At 41.8% G+C, this 23,353-nt stretch overlaps 1 protein-coding gene across 1 annotated transcript in view; it reads left to right on the top strand.

Moving 5' to 3' along the window:
- srrm4 (serine/arginine repetitive matrix 4) overlaps nucleotides 1-23,353 on the top strand; it is a 193,868-nt gene that overhangs the window by 123,660 nt on the left and 46,855 nt on the right. Inside the window, exon 2 of the mRNA XM_060907487.1 lies at nucleotides 12,902-13,042. Coding sequence (XP_060763470.1) covers nucleotides 12,902-13,042 — 141 coding nt within the window. The remainder of the gene's footprint in view (nucleotides 1-12,901; nucleotides 13,043-23,353) is intronic.

Here is a 23,353-nt window from a genome sequence, read left to right as displayed (position 1 = left end):
CACTCGTTCACTACGCCCTACTCACTGTATAGGGAATTACTATAAGCCTCGGTCACAACCGGCCATACTTGCTCCTACGGCCGGTCTACGTGCAAAAAACGCAAGAAACGCACGGAGGGCGCGCGTGTGACGTGGCGATTTTCGAGCCGCAGACGGGCCGCAGAGGTTCTTTGTCATGTCAAGCAAACTCTACGGGCGCTTACGTTTTTTTCAGGTTGCAAGACAAACTTACGGCCAACGTGCGTCTTTCTCCATGAACAAAAAAAACGCAGCGATTTGGGAAACGCCAAAAATCACACAGCCAAAAAATTGTACGTCCGGTTGCGACCTAGGCTATATAGAGGACTACTAGTATATAGTGAGCTCACTGATTAAGACTTCTTCTTTGCCGCGGCCTTTTTTTTTTCCTTCTTTGCCGTGGTACGTCTTTTCATGATGCATTGTGAGATACTCTGAGTGCACTCTATAGGGTGTAATAATGCTCACTATACAGTCAGACAGCACTACAAAATGGCAACCTGACTATACAGTCTACTATGTAGTGAGTAGGGAGTGATTTGGGACACATTCAGGACATTGGGACACCATTCGGACTCATCCTCGCATGAGTCGCAAAGTGTCGCTCCTTCGTCGCTGAAATTTTGAACATGTTCAAAAAATTCATGCGACAAAATTTCTCTCAAAATGTTGGAGGTCCTATTTGAGACCAATGCCCATCTATCCTGAAAGTTTCATGAAGGTTGGTCCAGCCGTTTTCCCATAATGTTAAAAACAAAGAAACCCCACCGAAAACAATACCTCGCCCCCTGGTGGACTCCGTCGCCGGCGAGGTAATAAAGTGCTTCTGTCTGTAAAAGTTCCATGTAGAACCCCTTAATGAGGGCGGAGCTTACGTAATCAGTTTGATCAACCAATCACACGACATCACCACTGCAGTTTACTCATGAACTCGGGATTTAATAGGAGTAAAATACTCTTTATACCGTTGTATTATTCAATTCTCTAATCTGATTGGTCAGAAGGTGTTGAGTAAGTTCTTTAGGTTAAATTCTCAAATGATTGGTCAGAAGGTGTTGATTAAATTCCTTGCGTTGGATTCTCCAATCTGATTGGTCAGAAGGTGTTGATTACGTACTTTAGGTTGAATTCTCGAATCTGATTGGTCAGAAGATGTTGATTATGTTCTTTAAGCCAGTATCTCACTGGGCTGCGACAGCTTGCGACAAATTGCGAACGTCATTCGCGAGAGAGTTTCAAAAGTGTCTTGAAACGTTCGCGGGGCTTCTCCATTTCCTCGCATGAGTCGCAAAGTGTCGCTCCTTCGTCGCTGAAATTTTGAACATGTTCAAAAAATTCATGCGACAAAATTTCTCTCAAAATAGTCGCAAATGCGTCGCTGGTGTCGCAAAGCCGTCACGAACCCTTCTCAAGTCAGTTTCCGTGAGGCTTCCTCTACTTCCCTGCCTGCCGAGGGAAAGCCGGGCTGCGACAGCCTGCGACTAGTTGGAGACACAACAATTGCGGTAAAAGATGCGAATATCGATTCAGTGTGATTCCAAGTGAAAATTGTCGCTAATTTGCATATTTTATCGCAATTGTTGTGTCTCCAACTAGTTGGGGGCTGTCGCAGCCCAGTGAGATACGACCCTTATGTTGAATTCTTGAATCTGATTGGTCAGATGATGTTGAATGCGTTCTTTACGTTGAATTCTTGAATCTGATTGGTCAGAAGGTGTTGACTAAGTACTTTATCTTGAATTCTTGAATCTGATTGGTCAGAAGGTGTTCCTTGCATTGGATTCTCGAATCTGATTGGTCAGAAGGTGTTGAATAACTAAGGCATAACGTACAGCGAGCCGGTCATTGTACATTATCCCACTTATTACACAGTTACGTACTAAAGAAATCAATAAATTGACACAAAATATTGATTTCAAAAAATTTTATTGCTTCCACTAAAAAAAAAAAAAGTCTGTTACATTCTGTGGTTTGAACTGCGTCCATAGCAACGTGATTTCTGTAGCTTTCTTACGATTAGCCTGCTTAGCATTATAACTCATATTTAACTGGACATTTACACTGATACTGAGTGAACAGTGAGACGAGGCGAGTGGGACGTTTGTGGGAATAGTGATGTTGATGATTCTGTCCTCGTTCATTTTTACGTTTCCTTTTTCCTGGGGCTTTGCAGTCGAGACATAATGTTACAAGCAGGGGCGCCGCCAGAAATTTTGGGCCCCATGAAAGATTAGAATTTTGGGCCCCCCAACTTTGCCCACCCTTGTCACAATTGCACTATTGTCATTATTTGACTTTTGATAGCCCATGGACCTTGAGTTTGTGACTTTGTTATTACATTTTATGTATTAACCTACCAGGGACTAGATGAAAACTGGTCAATGACTAATTCTGGTGCATTTACAATCACAAATGAAAATTCAAGATTTTGCCACATGCCTTCTTGTGCTAGGACAATTGGTAGTGAAATGTGTGATGTGACTGCTAATAAATCATAGAACACGTAACCATGTCAAACACTCGACTGGTGTCCGTTATTAGCAACACTTTAATCTAGCAAACTGTATATGGCGCTCGCTCATTAAAAACTTCAATCCTAAAGCATTTATGGGTTGTATTGCTGCTTACCTCCTTCTCCAAAGGGGGGTTCAGTGGTTTGGTAGGGCGGAGGTCCCCCCGAGGCTGAATCTGTGCATATTTAGGGCACCCCATTAGTTATGAAACTGGTTATTAGCACTAGTTATTAGCACCAGCATAACGTAATATTTCATCTTGTTTATCACACAAGTCAGTTGTTATTAGATAAAATGGAAAAAATGTCACTGTACAAACTGTAAAAGTGTGGGGGCGTCGTGGCTCAGGTGGATAAGGCGCCATGCCATAAATCCGGGGACCCGGGTTCGATTCCGACCCGAGGTCATTTCCCGATCCCTCCCCGTCTCTCTCTCCCACTCATTTCCTGTCTCTACACTGTCCTATCCAATAAAGGTGAAAAAAGCCCAAAAAATATCTTTAAAAAAAAAGTGTTCTCTTGATAGGCTAATCCAACCACGTTCATACTGTTCATTTACCATTCGCCTAATATTTTGAACACACATGTGAGCGATAGCTACCTTTCTTTGGGAAAAACTGAGTGACCAGTTGCCTGCCTCTCCGGTCCCTCTCAGCTTTCAGCTGCCTTTCTTTACGTTTTTGACAGCCACTCTTCATATTTAGCGATCATAGACTGTACGCACTCCACTGCTGGCTGGCTGGCTGCTGCACCGCGACACAGCAGCAAGTAGCGTTGCACTGATCAGCACACAGATTTAACGCATCGCGCTTCTACCAGAACTGGACCGTACCATTTCACAAAAAGGGGGAGGGTTAAATGATAATATGTTGAAGAACTCAAGAAATAGACAACCTTGTTCAATTAGCTCATTTTACCAGATGGAATATTGCATTGTTGTTATTTCAAAAGTCTTATTAAAATCATTAAAAGCATATTATCAGCCCCTTAAAGGGCCCCATGGCAGTGCTGGGCCCCTAGAATTGTTCTAACCTTTCCCCCCCTGGTGGCGCCCATGGTTACAAGGAAGAACAGTAGGAAGTCAAATATGTTTTTACCGTTGGAATTTTGAACACGTGTAAAATGGGTTTATGTTGCAGTTTTGTGCAAAATAGAAGCGATATTTTAAAAACGTCGACAAAAAACAGTTGCGAATGATATGTGTTTGTAAATATGACCGATGTTATGTGATGTAAAGCTGGGTTCTCGTCTCGCGACAGCGCTTAACAACACTCTTTATTCTAAAAGGTAACGTTTCGATTTGCGCTTCATGTTGTGTCATGTGACTTAAATGCGAAAAATTAGTTTCCGTTTCAGTTTTTGTGAAATATTGCTTTGTCAAATCGTCTGAAAAACCACCTCATGCAAGCGTAAAAACTTTCAGAAATTTGAGGTTTTCAAAATTGAATTTAGAAATTTCTGTTTTGTGTTTATTTCTGTGCCTGTCTTCTTCAATTTTGTCGTAAAGCTCTTTGTCTTTCCACCGCTTGCTTTTTTCTTGTTCTCTTTTCCTTTTCATCCACTAACTGTGATTCAAAAGTTTCGTGCTGTCCAAGTATATCAAAATTAATATTCCTAAAACGTCCACGGTGTTTTCTGATGGAGTAACGTTTTGTTTTTGATGATTAAAGCAACACTAGCGTACTTCTCTCAGCCGGTTGATATGATTGGACGTCGTCCTCTCGAGTCTTTGATCAGAACTGTGTCCATAGCAACGGTCTGGTGTTCATAGACCGCCATAATTGACCAGTCAGTAATCACGTATTCCACACAGCGACGTAATGAGTTTCTGTAACGTCACTGTCGTGTTATAAGAGGAATAAAACACTGCTGTTGTAAGAAAATAATTAACTTCATGTCCTGCTTTAATCCGGAGGGAAACGGAGCGCGGAGTTTGATGAGGATAAATTTAAAGAATCATATTAGAACTTTGTCGTGTGTGTAGCTCAGGCGTTCTCTCTGCTCCCATGACGCTTTTCTAACCCTGATGCCAATCCTCCTGCCGTTTCCTTCAACACCAAATCATCGCACATCAAAGCAGGTAATTATTTCAGAGCCTCGGAGATGGAACAGTTCGAAATTTATTTTTAGTCGCAACCTGGCATTCTTCATTTCATCTTCATTTCCCATGTCTCTCTCTCTCTCTCTCTCTCTCTCTCTCTCTCTCTGTCTGTGTGTTTGAATTTCACAGTGCCCAGTCGCTGGCGGCCATATTGTTTTGACTGAACCTCCTGCCAAGTTTTGCTGATGGTTTCTCAGCTCCTGTTATTTACTGCAGAAATGAAGATGAATCATCAGAGGGAATGTTCACACCAGATTTATATTTTCATCCCGTTGCTTTGATCCTTGTTTCATCCCGCCGGTTTTCGCCACATGAACGCTGACGGTTGGAGTCGTCTTCAGGAGGGTTTTGTTGTGTTAGATGGTGATGTAGGACTGAGGGTTTGTCTCTCACTGTCTCCACAGGCCAACTCTCAGGGTTCAGTGATGTACAATATCACAAGGACTCAATAATGATGTAATAAATAAAGATATCGGGCAAACCATCTCTCACACACACACACACACACACACACACACACACACACACGTAGTAATTATGATCAATTTGTCCAATTGATGATCTCTCAGGCATTTTAAAGAAATCCAGATTTATTTCACACTTCACCACCATCTGTCTGTCTCTCCCACTGTCCCACCATCTGTCTCTCTGTCTCTCTCTTCCACTGTCTGTCTATTTGTCTCTCTCCCCCACTGTCTGTATCTCTCTCTCTCCCCCACTGTCTGTCTGTCTGTCTGTCTGTCTGTCTGTCTTTGAGAGAGAGAAAGACAGATAGACAGACAGTGGAGGAGAGAGAGCCAGATAGACAGTACTCTGTCTCTCTCTCCCCCACTGTCTGTTGGTCTGTCTGTCTGTCTTTCCCCCACTGTCTATGTGGCTCTCTCTCCCACTGTCTATCTGTCTGTCTATCTATCTGTCTTGCTCTCCCCCACTGTCTATCTGTCTCTCTCTCCCACTGTCTATCTGTCTCTCTCTCCCACTGTCTCTGTCTCTCTCTCCCACTGTTTATCTGGCTCTCTCTCCCACTGTCTGTCTATCTATCTATCTGTCTCACTCTCCCCCACTGTCTATCTGGCTCTCTCTCCCACTGACTGTCTGTCTGTGTCTCTCTCTATCTCTCCCACTGTCTGTCTCTCTGTCACTCTCTCCCGCTGTCTGTCTCTCTCCCACCATCTGTCTCTCTTTCTCCTGCTGCCTGTCTGCCTCTTCCACCAACTGTCTCTCTTTCTCCTGCTGTCTGTCTCTCTGTCTCTCTCTTCCACCATCTCTCTCTCTCTCCCACTGTCTGTCTGTCTCTCTCTCTTCCACCATCTGTCTCTCTCCCACTGTCTTTCTGTCTCTCTCTCTCTCTCCCACTGTCCCACCATCTGTCTCTCTCCCACTGTCTTTCTGTCTCTCTTTCTCTCTCTCTCCCACTGTCCCACCATCTGTCTCTCTCCCACTGTCTTTCTGTCTCTCTCTCTCTCTCTCCCACTGTCCCACCATCTGTCTCTCTCCCACTGTCTTTCTGTCTCTCTCTCTCTCCCACTGTCTGTCTCTCACTGCTGCTGTCTCTCTCTCTCTCTCTCAGCACTTTATGGCAGTGAATCAAAGGCGACCTGAGGCAAGAATAATGAGTCATTCACAACCATGACAACAACAACAGCACGCACACACGCGTGTGCACACACACACACACACGTGCGCACGCGCGCGCGCACACACACACACACACACACTAGAGCCCCACTGAGAGAGATTACAGTGCAGTGAAGGGGGAAAATCATACTGCAGGAGCAGCGCTGAGTCTGATACGAGCACAAACACACTACACACACTCGTGCTTTTTATTGCTAACACACCAAGCTGCATTCGTCTTATTAGCTCTCAGAGAAAATGAGGTACAGGAGGAATAACACACTACAGATTGTGCTGTTAAGGGAAAATAATCAACTTCAGTGTTTGAGTACAGTAACAGCAGGGCTGCTTCATTACACCACACTGTTGATTTATTTCTCAGTAACAGCACAACACGGAGTGTGTTATTGCTTTCATAAGGATCCACTATTATGGTAATGAGCATATATTCATTTTCTGATCACGTAGGGTGTGTGTGTGTGTGTGGTAGGCTGTTATTAGCGTGATTTGAGTCCTGCTCTCGCTAATTCAGAGGTGAGAGAGGACACACTACATCCTCCAACAGGAAGACAGAGCAAATCAGTGCTTAATTGGAGCGACTGATTAACCTGTCATTATAATCACACACAAACGCGCAAACATAATGATACAGAAATGCACAAACACTGACACTAGCATTCGGTATGCAGCTCTTCATTAGACTGCCATTTCACTCTACAATTCTGAAAAGGACTAAAGAAAAATAAACAAGTTCAGATTTCCATTGAATTTGGAGCTCAGAGAACTCGCCGTTCCCCTTTTTACCGAAGGACTGAAGCACGCTGTTAATTAGCTCATTAGCAGCTGTTAGCTAGTGAACTTGTGGTGAATAATGCATTTAGATACGGGCAATTCCATGTAAATGTCAACCTCACCATGCAAAAATAAAGCAACATGTAATACATCAAAACCACTCCCAGAGATATCACCTAGGCCTGTATTTTACAGATGTGAATAAGTTGAACCAATTTGTAACCAACCTAATATGTCACTGTCAGTCTTTCTTTCTTATAATGTAAAACCCAAGCTAAAATCAACTTTGATCATGTACAATTCTATATTATTGCCACAAGCCACAGAAATGTATGCTAAAATCCACAAAACAGCAAAACAATAGCCATCCTAAATATTATTTAAGAACTTTGATAGTTTTAGCTGATATTTAGAGAGTTTTTCAAAGGGTTATGGTGGTTAAATTGCTGATTTTCTAAACATACGCCATGTCTATTTCAGACGCGTCACATCCATAACGGAATTTCGTCGCATCCATAACGCTGACTTTTCCTTCCGAAACTCTGCATGAAATACAAAATATTTTAAACAAAGATTTTTTAATATTCACCTTGGACCCCTCTATCAAACGGATCTCTCCATTTCGACATTAGGTTTACAATTTCACAGAGTTTGATAAAAATGTACAGTCACCCAAGAAAAGTGATACTTTTTCTGTCACATCCATAACGCATCTTTTATTGGCGTTTTCTGGCATGCCCTAGATGTACTATGGGAATTGTTCTTGTTCTATCACTTCTCCAGTATGGTACAGCCTTAAAATATGCAACACCTGTTTAAATACTGGGAGACAATAAAACATGCACTGGGTCATTTGTTGCCATTTTGAGTTCAAGTGTCACGTCCATAACGCTGGAATTGCTCATACATCAGCTGCTCAATAAATGTTTATCTTAATAAAGTCCTCGTTCACACCTCCATACATTTTGAATTTCGTTGAAGTACTAATAACCTGATTTGAGTGATTATGGTTTAAAAATTGTGAGCATTTGACAGATTTAAAACAATGCTCTCTTGATTTGCTTGACTTTCTAAATGTTGCGCAGTCATGGGGAAGCTCTCTCACTGCCCCAGTAATCTCGGCTGTTTGAAGGTGGTTCCTGCATGATGAGAACGTGAATAAAAGTATTTTGATTAATTTGTGTACATTTGTGCAAGCAAAGAAATTGTGCTATAAGAGTTTGAGAAATTAACCACCTTCCCCAGCACAATCCAAATGTATTTTGTTTAGATGTCTTTATGTATAGCTTTCATTTGTGCGAAATAAAGAAAAAAAAACATTAAATGTTTTAATGACATGACGTCACCCAGCACCACATTAACGCATGAACGATAGTCAAATGAATCCGCACAAACAGTGGGCAAACGAATCCGCACAATGGGAAAATGCATCCGTGCAAACGAATCCACGCAAAGGATAGTCAAAAGAATCTGCGCAAATGATAGGCAAACAAATCTGAACAAACAATGGGTAAACAAATCTGCAGAAACGATAAGCAAATGAATCCGCACAAACAATGGGCAAACGAATCCACACAAACGACAGTCAAACTAATCCGCGCAAATGATAGTCAAACGAATCCGTGCAAACAATGGGCAAACGAATCCGTGCAAACGATAGTCAAACGAATCTGCACAAACAATGGGCAAACTAATCCGCGCAAACGAATCCGCGCAAACGATGGGCAAATGAATCCGCACAAACGATAGTCAAACGAGTCCGCACAAACGATGGGCAAATGAATCCAGGCAAAAGGTAGTCAAACGAATCCACACAAACAATAGTCAAACGACTCCGTGCAAACAATGGGCAAATGAATCTGCGCAAACAATGGGCAAATGAATTTGCACAATGGGCAAACAAATCCACGCAAACGATAGTCAAAAGAATTGTGCAAATGATAGGCAAACAAATCCGCAGAAATGACGGGCAAGCAAATCCAGGCAAAAGATAGTCAAACGAATCCACCCAAACGATGGGCAAACAAATCCGCACAAATGATGGGCAAATGACTCTGCACAAACAATAGTCAAACGAATCCGCACAAGCAATGGGCAAACGAATCCGCAGAAATGATAGTCAAATGAATCTGCACAAACGATGGGCAAATGAACCCACGGAAACGATAGTCAAACCAGTATGTGCAAACAATGGGCAAACGAATCAGATATGTTTGGAGTCATTTGGGTGTTAATGAGTGCTGGTGACGTCGAGTCATTCAAAACATTTAACGGTTCATTTCCCCAAAAGTGTTAGAACACAAATTTTTATTTATGAACTGAAATACTTTTATTCACAATCTCATCATAAGGTGTGCCAACTTCACGGAGGTCTCCATCTCCATAGAGTTATTATACACCTTCATTTTCATGGTCAAATATATGAACTGCAGCATGCACTAATTATCAAATCACTTTATTATTATTATTATTATTATTATTGGGGCGGCACGGTGGTGTAGTGGTTAGCACTGTCGCCTCACAGCAAGAAGGTCCGGGTTCGAGCCCCGGGGCCGGCGAGGGCCTTTCTGTGTGGAGTTTGCATGTTCTCCCCGTGTCCGCGTGGGTTTCCTCCGGGTGCTCCGGTTTCCCCCACAGTCCAAAGACATGCAGGTTAGGTTAACTGGTGACTCTAAATTGACCGTAGGTGTGAATGTGAGTGTGAGTGGTTGTCTGTGTCTATGTGTCAGCCCTGTGATGACCTGGCGACTTGTCCAGGGTGTACCCCGCCTTTCGCCCGTAGTCAGCTGGGATAGGCTCCAGCTCGCCTGCAACCCTGTAGAAGGATAAAGCGGCTACAGATAATGAGATGAGATTATTATTATTGTAAGCCCACTGAGGCAGGAATCACTCTGCCCCATGATCGGGGGAGGAGCAGAGGACAGGGCACTTGTGGTGTGTTTTATTTGAACTGTAAAGTTGGGATTTCCAAGTTCCCAGTCATAAATATCAACTGGCGTGCCCCCTGATGTTGGATTTCCAACTTGGAAAATTGGCAGAAACTCAGCAACCCCAGCTTCAAAATCCAAAATGGCCGCTTCGTGCTTCAACAGTAGTGACAGTTGTAGTAATATACTGTTTATTAGCATAGCTCTCGTATTTGTGTCGTACACACAGTACTGATCACTTTCTGTCTGTGGACATGTTGCTGTGGTGTTTGTGTACTGAGTAATGCGTTGTTAGCAATTGCTATTGCTAACAGTGACTAACAACAGCTGGAACTGGTATTGCTAATTGCTGTTATTGGTTTTCCGACTTCCTGTACTGGAATGCAGTCAACTTGGGTGTGATGTCATTCATGTCATTCCCAGCTCCGACTTCAGACTTCCAAGGGAAATGGAATGAAACAAAACTAACAGGGTTGCCAGATAGTCAGTTGGCACCATGCAGGATCTTGTTTTACAGCAAATATTCAGAATTGAATTGAGTAAATTTCTGCTACCGAAGTGCAGACAGTGTTTATGATGAACAGAAGCATTTCTATTGTAAAATATATTGCAGAGATTCTGAGAGTGGATCACGTTCATTCTTCAGAAATGCACAGTGACCTTGATTCCCCTCACCAAAGCTGAGAAAACGAAGATAAATGTGCCTCCTTTAAAAACGCCTGAATTTTTGGTCATGCAGCATTTGAGATGTAGATCTCAAATGTAGTGACACAGCTACGGTACACAAAGGTACATCTGAAACCGCTGATCACCGTACGTTATCGAATCTCGGCTTTCCTATTACTCTTAAAATTCACTGGACAGTTCCTGAAGCGTAAGTGAAGTGTGATAGCCTCCCGACGTGCCTGAGGCTGTCTTTATTAACGTCGTTAATACATCAACACCAAAATCTACGATCAGGAGCCGCTGCTGTAACACGGTGTCTGAGTAACTCATCCTGACCCATGTGTCCAGTTCTTATATCAGTAATTTATTCTAGCATTTCAGAATAAAGCCTCACAAAACTACGGTTCACTTTTAATACATTTTAAATGTCTTATATGTGGGTGGCACGGTGGTGTAGTGGTTAGCGCTGTCGCCTCACAGTAAGAAGGTCCTGGGTTCGAGCCCCGTGGCCGGCGAGGGCCTTTCTGTGTGGAGTTTGCATGTTCTCCCCGTGTCCGCGTGGGTTTCCTCCGGGTGCTCCGGTTTCCCCCACAGGCCAAAGACATGCAGGTTAGGTTAACTGGTGACTCTAAATTGAGCGTAGGTGTGAATGTGAGTGTGAATGGTTGTCTGTGTCTATGTGTCAGCCCTGTGATGACCTGGCGACTTGTCCAGGGTGTACCCCGCCTTTCACCCGTAGTCAGCTGGGATGGGCTCCAGCTTGCCTGCGACCCTGTAGAAGGATAAAGCGGCTACAGATAATGAGATGAGATGTCTTATATGTGCAAGTGCCAGAAGTACATGTAGGTCCTGATTTACTGAGATCCCAAGTAACGGGCTGATTTGCACATGAAAAGGAATAGAGTAAAAAAAGCGGATAGGGTTGTGGCGGATGATTTACAAAGAACTGTGGGAATTACATCATGTCCAAGTTAAGAATAGAAAGGAATATGTAAAATATTTAAATATGCAAAATGTCATGTCCAAATAAAGAACTTCATTCTCATCTCATTATCTCTAGCCGCTTTATCCTGTTCTACAGGGTCGCAGGCAAGCTGGAGCCTATCCCAGCTGACTACGGGCGAAAGGCGGGGTACACCCTGGACAAGTCGCCAGGTCATCACAGGGCTGACACATAGACACAGACAACCATTCACACTCACATTCACACCTACGCTCAATTTAGAGTCACCAGTTAACCTAACCTGCATGTCTTTGGACTGTGGGGGAAACCGGAGCACCCGGAGGAAACCCACGCGGACACGGGGAGAACATGCAAACTCCGCACAGAAAGGCCCTCGCCGGCCACGGGGCTCGAACCCAGGACCTTCTTGCTGTGAGGCGACAGCGCTAACCACTACACCACCGTGCCGCCCAATAAAGAACTTAAATATATAATAAATTACCATGTCCAAAGTAGGAATAGAAGGGACTCTGTAAATATGTAGAAGTATGTAAATTGCATCATGTCCAAATAAGGAATACAAAGGAAGATGCAAGTGAATATGTAAATTATGTCATATCCAAAGTAGGAATAAAAAGGGAATATGTAGAAATCTGTAAGTATGTCATGTCCAAATTAGGAATTAAAATGAATACATACATATGCACAAATATTTAAATATGTAAATTATCATGCTATATGAAGAATTGAAATAAATATGTAAATATAAGTATTAGCATGTCCAAAGTAGGGATAGAAAGGGGTATGTATGTAAAATATTTAAACATGTAAATTGTGGCATGCCCAAAGTATGGATCGAAAGGAATATGCAAGTATTTAAGTTGGCATGAGCAAATAAGAAATAGAAATGCATATGTAAATGTGTGTATATTATGCCATGTCCAAATTTGGAATTGAAATGAATATGTAAATATGTAGCAAAATTTAAATACTTAAATTTGTCATTTCCAAATAAAGAATTGAATGAAATATGCAAATATACGCATTACCGTGTCCAAAGCAGGAATAGAAAGCATTCTGTGAACATGTAGAAATATGTAAATTATGTCACATCCAAATTATGAATAAACAGAATATGCAAATATGAATGGATATGCAAATCACGTGACATAATAGCATTGCATGGGTGTATGTACGAGTAATTTCGATCCCAGAGTAAATCAGTTTTTAATTGCTGAGTATATTTTTGCTCTACGTATAATTTGCAAGCAGAAATATGTATTAAAAGAACGCCGTGTCAGCTCTTTCTCTGTCTTATCGTGCAGGTTGGAGACGTCGGTGTGTGTGGCAGCGAAACCCAGCGAGACCAAATTAGAGCGAGAGGAGCAGGAAGTGAAGGGGACGGAGAAGAAGAGGCACAGGAAACACCGAGGGCGTAAACGTCACAGCCGCCGTCGCTGCCACAGGTCCGCTTTAGAAACCAGTCTCATTATTATGATATCTGCAGACGTGGATTTCTTTTACTGGACTATTTTACATCGCGTCTGTGTGAGCAGATGCTGCTGTGAACATAAACGTGGCGTTTTATTTTAACGCTTGACGCTGTGAGGAAAACACAGACACGCCGTGCACATCAGATCAGAGACATGCCTGGGGTTTATTTTTTTGTAACTACTCATCCCTGTTGTGTAGCGCCAGCGTACGAGTACGGCCTCCCTCCGTGTTTACTTAATTAAGCTGACATTTAAACGTGATGCCCACGTGATGCCGCGTTCACATGCTGTGACGATTCTCCAAACTCCTGCTTTGATTTTTATCATTCGCTCTCCATATCATTTACACTTCAATCCCAACAACAGAGATAAACTGGTGAAGTCAGTCGAGGACGGAAGCGAACAGAATAAGAGACTGAATCCACACCTGTGCACTTGTGTCTCGTTGTTGTTTTATTTTAATGCTAGTGTGCTTGGACTTCATTTGCAAGTCTATTCACACCCCTGCCTCTTTTACATATTCGCCATATGCGTTTCATTTCCAACGCGCACGAGACGAAACATCCAGAAGAATCCGTTCTCACAATCAGAGGAAAGGAAAACTTTCAAAACGCTGACAGCCAACCCACAAACACGCTTATCTAACCTCCACAGCGCCAACACTCAGGTGTGGCTGAGAATTTGAAAAACAAATGAGGTTCTGTCGCTCATTTCACACCTGCTGGAGTAAAAAACTCTCGGCGCGAGCAGGTAATCGATTCAGGCTCGGAGTAATCCCTGCGATAGGTTCAAAGCGAACAGTCGGGGTGATTTTTTTTTTTTTTTGCTAAAACATTTATCTCAAAGTTCTGAAGAAATGAAATTACAGCTCAGGTTCGTGCTCAGTTTTGTCATTCGGTGAAAAGAGAGATTTATCTGCAACCAGTCAAGCTTCAAAATCATTAAAGCCTTTTCAACAAACACAGTTATACACGTTCTATCTTACAAAGAGTCCTTTGTGACTTTAATGTGGTTTGTTTGTTTGTTTGTTTTGTACCATGAAGCTTAACCTGTGTGGACTTTGAAGCCCTGGTTAGTTAATGCGTGTGTATTGATTTAACATTTAAAAAAAAAAAAAACATCCATTAGTTAAAGGGGAACTGAAGTCATTTTTAAACTTGCTTTATCTCTTAATTAACGTGTTATTCAATTACGTTTTCGGTTTTAGTAACCTTATATCGTGACTCGTATTGGCAGCTAATCGCAATTAAATATTATACTTATCGGCCTATTCGGTTTTTAGCCGTGTTGAATTTAGTTCGTTTGGTCCACGGCAGGCGTCGCTTATCCGCGCGATCTTCACGAGACTTGTGTGAGACTTCAAACGTGAAGTGTCAGCCAGGTGTCAGCGCCGCCATTTTGAAAACTGTTTTCCAAACGAAGTATTGCACAAAAACGAGTTTAAATGACGATTACTGCCGACTTTTTTCAAACTTTCCTGATTGCTATCAAAACAAACAAAACTTCCGGCTTGATTACATCAGCATTCGAAAGAGGGCGCGCGCGTCTTTTGACAGCGTTGACAGATGTCGGTCACTTTGATTTCCGCTGTACGTTTTACTTCCGTCCAACGATGTCTCGCACAGGTCTCAACGCATCTCGTTTACGCCCACTGCTTTGACATACGGACTGATATATTACAGAGCATATTTCAAACACTCATAACTTGCTATAGCAGCGACAAAATAGTGATCAAAGATCTCATCTCATCTCATTATCTGTAGCCGCTTTATCCTTCTAGAGGGTCGCAGGCGAGCTGGAGCCTATCCCAGCTGACTACGGGCGAAAGGCGGGGTACACCCTGGACAAGTCGCCAGGTCATCACAGGGCTGACACATAGACACAGACAACCATTCACACTCACATTCACACCTACGCTCAATTTAGAGTCACCAGTTAACCTAACCTGCATGTCTTTGGACTGTGGGGGAAACCGGAGCACCCGGAGGAAACCCACGCGGACACGGGGAGAACATGCAAACTCCGCACAGAAAGGCCCTCGCAGGCCACGGGGCTCGAACCCAGACCTTCTTGCTGTGAGGCGACAGCGCTAACCACTACACCACCGTGCCGCCCCCACTTCAGTTGTGTAATTTTCAAACTTCTTTGAGCTTTTGAACCGGTCTAAAAAAATTCAACACATTTCAATGCTTAAAGATGAAGAATGTAAACAAATTGGCGAAAAGACAGGAGCAATTTATGAAAACTGTGATGATGATAATAATAATAATAATTCTTGAAAAATAAAAAAAAGATACGTTCTTACCATCAAATACTTTCATTCCATATTTTGTTGCTTTTTTTTGTATTTTTTGCAGTTTTGTTTTCGAGTAGAGTTTTTATTTCATCCTCGGTTGGTTCAGCAACACGCGCCGCCATTTTGTTTTTCTCTACTTACGGTATATGAGCTGATATCCTAGTAGTAGAGTAGCCAATCAGAGCGCATGATTGCTCATATACAGTGAATGTGGACAGGATAAATATATATTTATGGCAGGGTGATCACAACAGCATTAGCCAATTACTGTGGGCCCACAGTATAATCAATCAATCAATCAATCAATCAATCAATGAATTTTAAAGAACCTGTATATTATAGGAAAGGGGGAAAAGAGGGGGGTAAACAGGGGCTACTTTGAAGAATCTAAAATATGATTTTTTTTTTAAACCACTTTTTGTTTGTCACATAGGCGATGACCTGGCAACTTGTCCAGGGTGACCCCGCCTCTCGCCCATAGTCAGCTGTGATAGGCTCCAGCTGGCCCGTGACCCTGCACAGGATAAACGGTTATGGATAATGGATGGATGGATAATCAGAGTTCCGTGTGTTCCAGATATTGTTTCAGAGTTTTGGTGTCTTCAGTATTATTCTGCAGTGTAGAAAATGGTAATACAAAAAAAAAAAACTATGAATAAGTAGGGGTGTATAAACTTTTGACTGGTACGGTGTATATACTACAAGTCACTGAAACTGTATAAATCACTTAAAGATTTAATTTGCACTTTAAAACTCTACCTCTTCCCTTTGTTCATTACACATGTTGTATTCACTGTCTGTGCTCGACTGTCTTTGTTTTGTTTTGTTTTATTGTACAACCTTTGCAAAACGATATATTATAAACAATAGCAGTCTGCCGACAACATAAGACTGGACGAGCGAGACTACTGACTAAATTACATTTCAAACATATAGATTTAAAAGTGAGAGAGTCGTTACCGTCATAATTATTTAAATCTGTACCGCCTTTCAGATTTCTCAAGTGTAGGTCATGAAAAGAATTTTCCCCGACACCTAATTATTTTTCTTTAGTGACCAAAAGCTACTGAATTCGAATCACAGACTTCCAATTTTATTCGGTTATTTTTAATCAAACAATTAATGAATTTATCTCCACATGGCCCTAAATTCTCCGCTATTTTTTCCTGCTTCACCATGACCCAATACAAGATACTACGTCATGCATCACATCACGTGGTGGGCTTTCGCCGTTCGCGCAAGGCATTGTGGGATACAAATTTGAAACAGGAGAGAAAAATGGAGGACGCGAGTGTGCGAATGAAACGTGAAAGACCGACTACAGTAACGGAAAGAAAGCGAGAAGAAAAGACGTTATGTTATATACGAAGGAAAGGAAACGCAGGACCAAACTAATAAATATCGGCGCTCAGCGAGCACCTCGGTGTGATCAGCTGTTCGTTTAGCGACAGAATGATGGAACTGTCAGTGCACGACCAAAGGGAAACCTGCGCATGCGCACACACACACGGACTTCCTCTGTCTGCTTGACTGCGCGAAGCGAGCGATTTCATGCACATTATTTGCTTTAATCTCCTCAAATTAAATAACTTCCCAGCCACAGAATGGACTGTTTTTTTTTTTTTAGATATTACAGAAATAAACATATCACAATGACCACATTTCAGAGGGAAATAAATTTCACTGATTTTATGAAACCGAAAGGCCGTCTCGCTTTAAAGTAGAAAAATAATAATTCAACACGGTGGATTTAAAAGAGTGAGATTATCCCGTGTTTAAATTCAGTTCCTCAGAAAGAATGGTCCAAATTCCTGTCGTTCATACAGTGAAAGATTTCTGATAGGTTGTAAGGTTTTACACTTACAGACATGACACTGACCAACACTGCCGCTCGAGGATCTGCTTGCTCTCGAACGGAGAAGAACAAGCTGCAGTGCAGGAGATCCGTTTATTCGACCAAAACAAAAATCATATCATATCTACATACGGTTTCTCACGGATATGACACTGATAGACAGGCAATTTTAGATCTCACACAAGACAAGGAGGTGAATAAAAGCCTCACCGTGCTGGTGATAAACAGGCTTCATATTGTTTTACAGAAGGTCAGCAGGTCACATCCTTGAGATTTAAAGCGTGACAGCGTCACGCGCCTAACGGCGGCTTAAGTCTCTCTGCGAGACATCTATCATCAATCCTGTCAGGATTTTAGCTCCGTAACCTTCACGATTCTCCACAGTCATTCATCACCCACATGCCCTCAAGGTCGTAGCACCTGGGAGGAGTGATGGGAAGGAAAAGCTGATAAAGGTCGAAGAGAGTGTAAATGAAAAAAACCAATGATTGCACATACGTGCTTACGTGCAGTTTGTTTGTTTTATTCGTTTGTGCGTAATCCTGCTGATGGAGCACAACAAGCCTGAATGAAATTACTGCCTGACGAAAAGTATGTCAAAAGTATATCAGTTTTATCCCACAGCGCTGTTCAGTAATCTGTTTGGTCAGAAGGCGTTGATTAGTTTTCTATAACAGCAGCTCTGCAGGTCACAGGTTTACAGTATATTAACGCACTCGTAAAGCAGAACGCCGTTTAACTTCCCGTGTCAGCGCTTTGTAACTGTTTTCCGACATCTTCAGGACAGACGAGTTTACGATTTACGGTTTCTCAGTTACATGACAAGCCGCGATTTTATATCTCGTTAACGTCAAGAGAGAGAAAAAAAAAAGCTGCATATTACCTGTAACTATAAATGGATTTTAAAAAAAACCAAAACACACAATACATTAAAATTGTAATCATTGCCAACTCGCTGTGGTATAAAAAGAATAAAACATTTGTTTTAGGAAAAGAATCAACTTCAGGTCAGAAACAGAGACTTCTCTCCGTCATTGATTATTCGCTCATCCGGCCGACAGGTGATGAGTTTATTCCATCATGTGTCGTCTGTCGTCCGTTCAGCGCCGTCCACGTTTCACGAAAATCGCTTCTTCTCTCTCAATTCTTCACTGATTTTTATTCTTTTCGGCAGGAAGGTAGGTCTGCCCGGGGTGCATATATATGGCTTCTACCCAAATTTGCATAACTGCACTTAATAATGAAGATATGGTGTAATTAATCAATCCCTAACGAGCAGTTTCCACACAAATCGCTTCTTCTCTCTCAGTTCTTCACCGATTTTGATTCTTTCTGGCATGAAGGTAGGGGGACCTAGGGTGCATAGAACTTCTACCCAGATTTGCTTCATTACAATTATTAATGAAGTTATGGACTAATTAAGCCTTAATGAGCAGTTCAACAACAAAAAAATCGCTTCTTCTCGGTCAATTCCTCACCGTTTTGGATTCTTTCTGATAAATAGATCAGTATTCCTAGGGTGGATATCGCTTCTATATATAGTGTACGCTACCGTTCAAAAGTTTGGGGTCACTTTGAAATGTCCTTATTTTTGAAAGAAAAGCACTGTTCTTTTCAATGAAGATCACTTTAAACTAATCAGAAATCCACTCTATACATTGCTAATGTGGTAAATGACTATTCTAGCTGCAAATGTGTGGTTTTTGGTGCAATATCTCCATAGGTGTATAGAGGCCCATTTCCAGCAACTCTCACTCCAGTGTTCTAATGGTACAATGTGTTTGCTCATTGCCTCAGAAGGCTAATGGATGATTAGAAAACCCTTGTACAATCATGTTAGCACAGCTGAAAACAGTTGAGCTCTTTAGAGAAGCTATAAAACTGACCTTCCTTTGAGCAGATTGAGTTTCTGGAGCATCACATTTGTGGGGTCGATTAAATGCTCAAAATGGCCAGAAAAATGTCTTGACTATATTTTCTATTCATTTTACAACTTATGGTGGGAAATAAAAGTGTGACTTTTCATGGAAAACACAAAATTGTCTGGGTGACCCCAAACTTTTGAACGGTAGTGTACATACCGGTAGCTTGCAACATTTATTGCGCATTAAGGTGGCCCACTTTAGATCGTTCCTTCTGGACTAGACGGGGTCGGAGTGAGCTACGCCGTCACTAAATCATTATTTAAATAATATTGGCTGGCTTTTTTTCATGGTATATCCGATATATTCCACTCAGCTAGCATGATATTGAATGAGTTGAAGACGAGTAGCTGAATGGAATATATCTGATAGACCATGAAAAAAAGCCATTATTATTATTATTATTATTATACATACACATTCCTTTCGGGTGTTCAACGCATCTTTATCTTTCAAAATTCTCTCAAAATCTTCCGTATTTAACGAAGCAAACCTGGCAGCCACATTTGTTTATTTACAATTTGTCCCAGTCACTCGCTAGCGTGGAAGTTTTACGTCTCCGACATGTGACGTCATGTTGTCTTGACAACCATGCAATATTGTAAACCATATTCAGCACTCATTCTCCATTGGGTAGAGTGACGTAATACACGTAGGATAAGCGATATGCTAACAATATTGGCATGCTATCAAACTGCTCGAAGGGAATAGAACACATGTTTTTATTCCATGGAAAAAGTGTCCTGTATGTATAATAATTCCCGATAAAGTACGACACAGAGTTTTTTTTTTTTAATCTGTTTCGGAATGATGTTCAGATATGTTCACATGCCTTTGAGTCACGATGAACGCTGATCTACATGGTTGCGTATTTATAGGAAACTATTTCCAAACACCTGATAATAATAACGATTGGGGAAAAAAAAAAAAGGAACAGACATCAGACAGAGTGCCGATGGAAGGAAAGGCGCCGATTTGAAGTCACCGCAGTGTGTGATGAGTCCATTCGCGGGAATTTTGCAAATACAGACATATTGTGTTTACAAGAGGAGCACAATAGTGTAAGTGCAGAAAGCTTTTAGTGCTGCGTTACTGAAATCTCTGTGTTTATATTTAATGATGAGAAAATGGTGATAAATGGGAACGTTTGTGACTTTCCATTAAAAATGCCACGGATAAGAAAATACAAATGTTCATCTCTAATCTAAACAAACCCTGTGGAGAGAGAGAGAGAGAGAGAGAGAGAGTCGTAGCAGGAAAGGTGAAATGAGTGACAACACGTTCTAATTAAGCAGAAATGACACTCGCTGTGTTTCTAATCAGCATCTAATGTGAGACAGCTCCATTAATGCAAAAGTCTCCTCTCTCACTTCACTGCACTACGAACAACAATTCATCCCTGCGTCATGGTTTTACTCGACTGGCAAGAACATGCCAGACTTATTGATAGTCATGGTTTCATTTTCAAATGATTATACAGCACGTTGCATAAATATTACCCCCCCACACCCCACACCCCTTTCTCCCTCCAACCCCACAGACTTTTGCCCAAAGTATCTGTCATGACTCTACACACAAAACAGCCTGTATTTATCCTCTCCACATTCACTGGATATGAGCAATCGCCTGCTCTGATTGGCTACTCTACTACTAGGATATCAGCTCATATACTGTGAGGAGAGAAAAACAAAATGGCGGAGCACATCAAGTCAGATATACACTACCGTTCAAAAGTTTGGGGTCACCCAGACAATTTTGTGTTTTCCATGAAAAGTCACACTTTTATTTCCCACCATAAGTCGTAAAATGAATAGAAAATATAGTCAAGACATTTTTCTGGCCATTTTGAGCATTTAATCGACCCCACAAATGTGATGCTCCAGAAACTCAATCTGCTCAAAGGAAGGTCAGTTTTATAGCTTCTCTAAAGAGCTCAACTGTTTTCAGCTGTGCTAACATGATTGTACAAGGGTTTTCTAATCATCCATTAGCCTTCTGAGGCAATGAGCAAACACATTGTACCATTAGAACACTGGAGTGAGAGTTGCTGGAAATGGGCCTCTATACACCTATGGAGATATTGCACCAAAAACCAGACATTTGCAGCTAGAATAGTCATTTACCACATTAGCAATGTATAGAGTGGATTTCTGATTAGTTTAAAGTGATCTTCATTGAAAAGAACAGTGCTTTTCTTTCAAAAATAAGGACATTTCAAAGTGACCCCAAACTTTTCAACGGTAGTGTATCACTTTGTTATGAAGTATTTAAAAGAAACAGAAATAGCTAAAAGAATATAGTTGTGGTTTTTTTTTCTCCTCCCCAGTATCTCCTGTTCCACACTCCAGCCCAGTTGGTGGCGGTAATGCACCTTTAAGTTGGTTTGCCAACCACCAAAAAAACCTTAAAAAAGAAAATGGCGGAGCGTGTTGCCGAACCAACCGAGGACGAAATAAAAACTCTACTCGAAAACAAAACCCCCAAAAAATACAAAAAAAAGCAACAGAATATGGAATGAAAGTATTTAATGGTAAGAACATATCTTTTTTATTTTTCAAGAATTATTATTACCTCCGCCAAGGAGGTTATGTTTTCAGTAGCGTTGGTTTGTTTGTTGGTTGGTTGGTTGGTTTGTCTGTTAGCAACGTTACGGAAAAAGTTATGAACGGATTGCTCTGAAATTTTTTCCAGAGGTGTGACTGGGCACAAGTAACAATCCATTAAATTTTGGCGGTGATCTGGATCACCTTCTGGATCCCGGATTTTTTTAAAGGATTCTTGGCGGAGGTCTGCGCTCTCCGAGTGCTTTTCTAGTTCTTATTATTATCGCATTTTTCACAAATTGCTCCTGTCATTTCGCCAGTTTGTTTACATTCTCAGCGGAAATAATTTTGTCTGATGTTTTGTAGAAAGTTTTTATTTATTGAATTTGCAAAAAAAAAAATGTTCTGTTTCCCAAAATCCAGTGAACGTGGATAGAATGAAACAGTTATTCTACTCAATCTCATCATACATGGATTATAGACAACTCGGTGCTACGCGCCTCGTCGGCTATCAGCTCATGTACGACTCGATTTCATGGAATAACTGTTAAATATTGTTGATGGGGAAAATACTGTCTACTTTCCAAAATATTTCCAAATAACGAAAAATAGAAAAGTTTTGATTACATTTTACTTTTACATTGCAATTATATCACAATGAAACCCTTAAATCAGTTCTGGTACAAACAAACAGTCACCATGAGAATTAGCTGAATGTGTCATTAAGGTGTCATGTGATCCATTTATATGTAAATTCACCTCTAGAATGGTCATAGAGCTTGTTCAGCATCATGAAGACCGAGAAGTGATCAAAATATCTCATCTCATCTCATTATCTGTAGCCGCTTTATCCTGTTCTACAGGGTCGCAGGCAAGCTGGAGCCTATCCCAGCTGACTACGGGCGAAAGGCGGGGTACACCCTGGACAAGTCGCCAGGTCATCACAGGGCTGACACATAGGTGGGGTTTACATTAGACCGTATCAGCGGATCATCAGATTAACGTTTTTAAAACGATTAGTGTGCACACAGCAACGCCAATACACAATTCGCGTGCACATAGCAACGCCAATACACGGATACGCTCGGCTCCGCAGGCATCCTGCGCTCCAAATCACTCCGCCCTGAACAGCGAGTGCCCTCTGGAGGGTGCTCACTCCGGCCCTGCGCAGCTCACAGAGCGTGCGAGTATAGCGCACGAGCAGTGATTTGGGACTGAGCCGCTGTGTGTGCGCTCTCAGTGCATATCAGGTATGCGCGTCACTTACCACTTGCAAGTGGAAGGATGGCAAGCCTAAAGACAATCATAACTACACAATGGGCAGTACTTGCAGTATTTTCATACTTTTATACTCTTTAATGAAAGGTGATACAAGGCGGAAGTCCGCGCCGTTTTTCAGCACTCGCGTCACATGACCAACGCCAGCGAATCAGGAAGGTGGATGTCACAGTGACGTTGTCCAATGACGACGCCAGCTAGAGCTCAGCACAGCGTATCCGCGTATTCTCAATGTTTACACAGCACCGGACCAGACACGATCTGGATTGAATACGTGGACCCTGGCGGATTCCCGTTTCCCGGTGTTTCCAGGCGGTTTAATGTAAACGGACAGTGCATCCGCGAAGAAAACGAGACAGATATGGTCTAATGTAAACTTGGCCATAGACA

Source organism: Neoarius graeffei, chromosome 24 (genome assembly GCF_027579695.1).
Source record: "Neoarius graeffei isolate fNeoGra1 chromosome 24, fNeoGra1.pri, whole genome shotgun sequence".
Lineage (NCBI taxonomy): Eukaryota > Metazoa > Chordata > Actinopteri > Siluriformes > Ariidae > Neoarius > Neoarius graeffei.
This window is presented reverse-complemented; position numbering and strand designations above follow the sequence as displayed.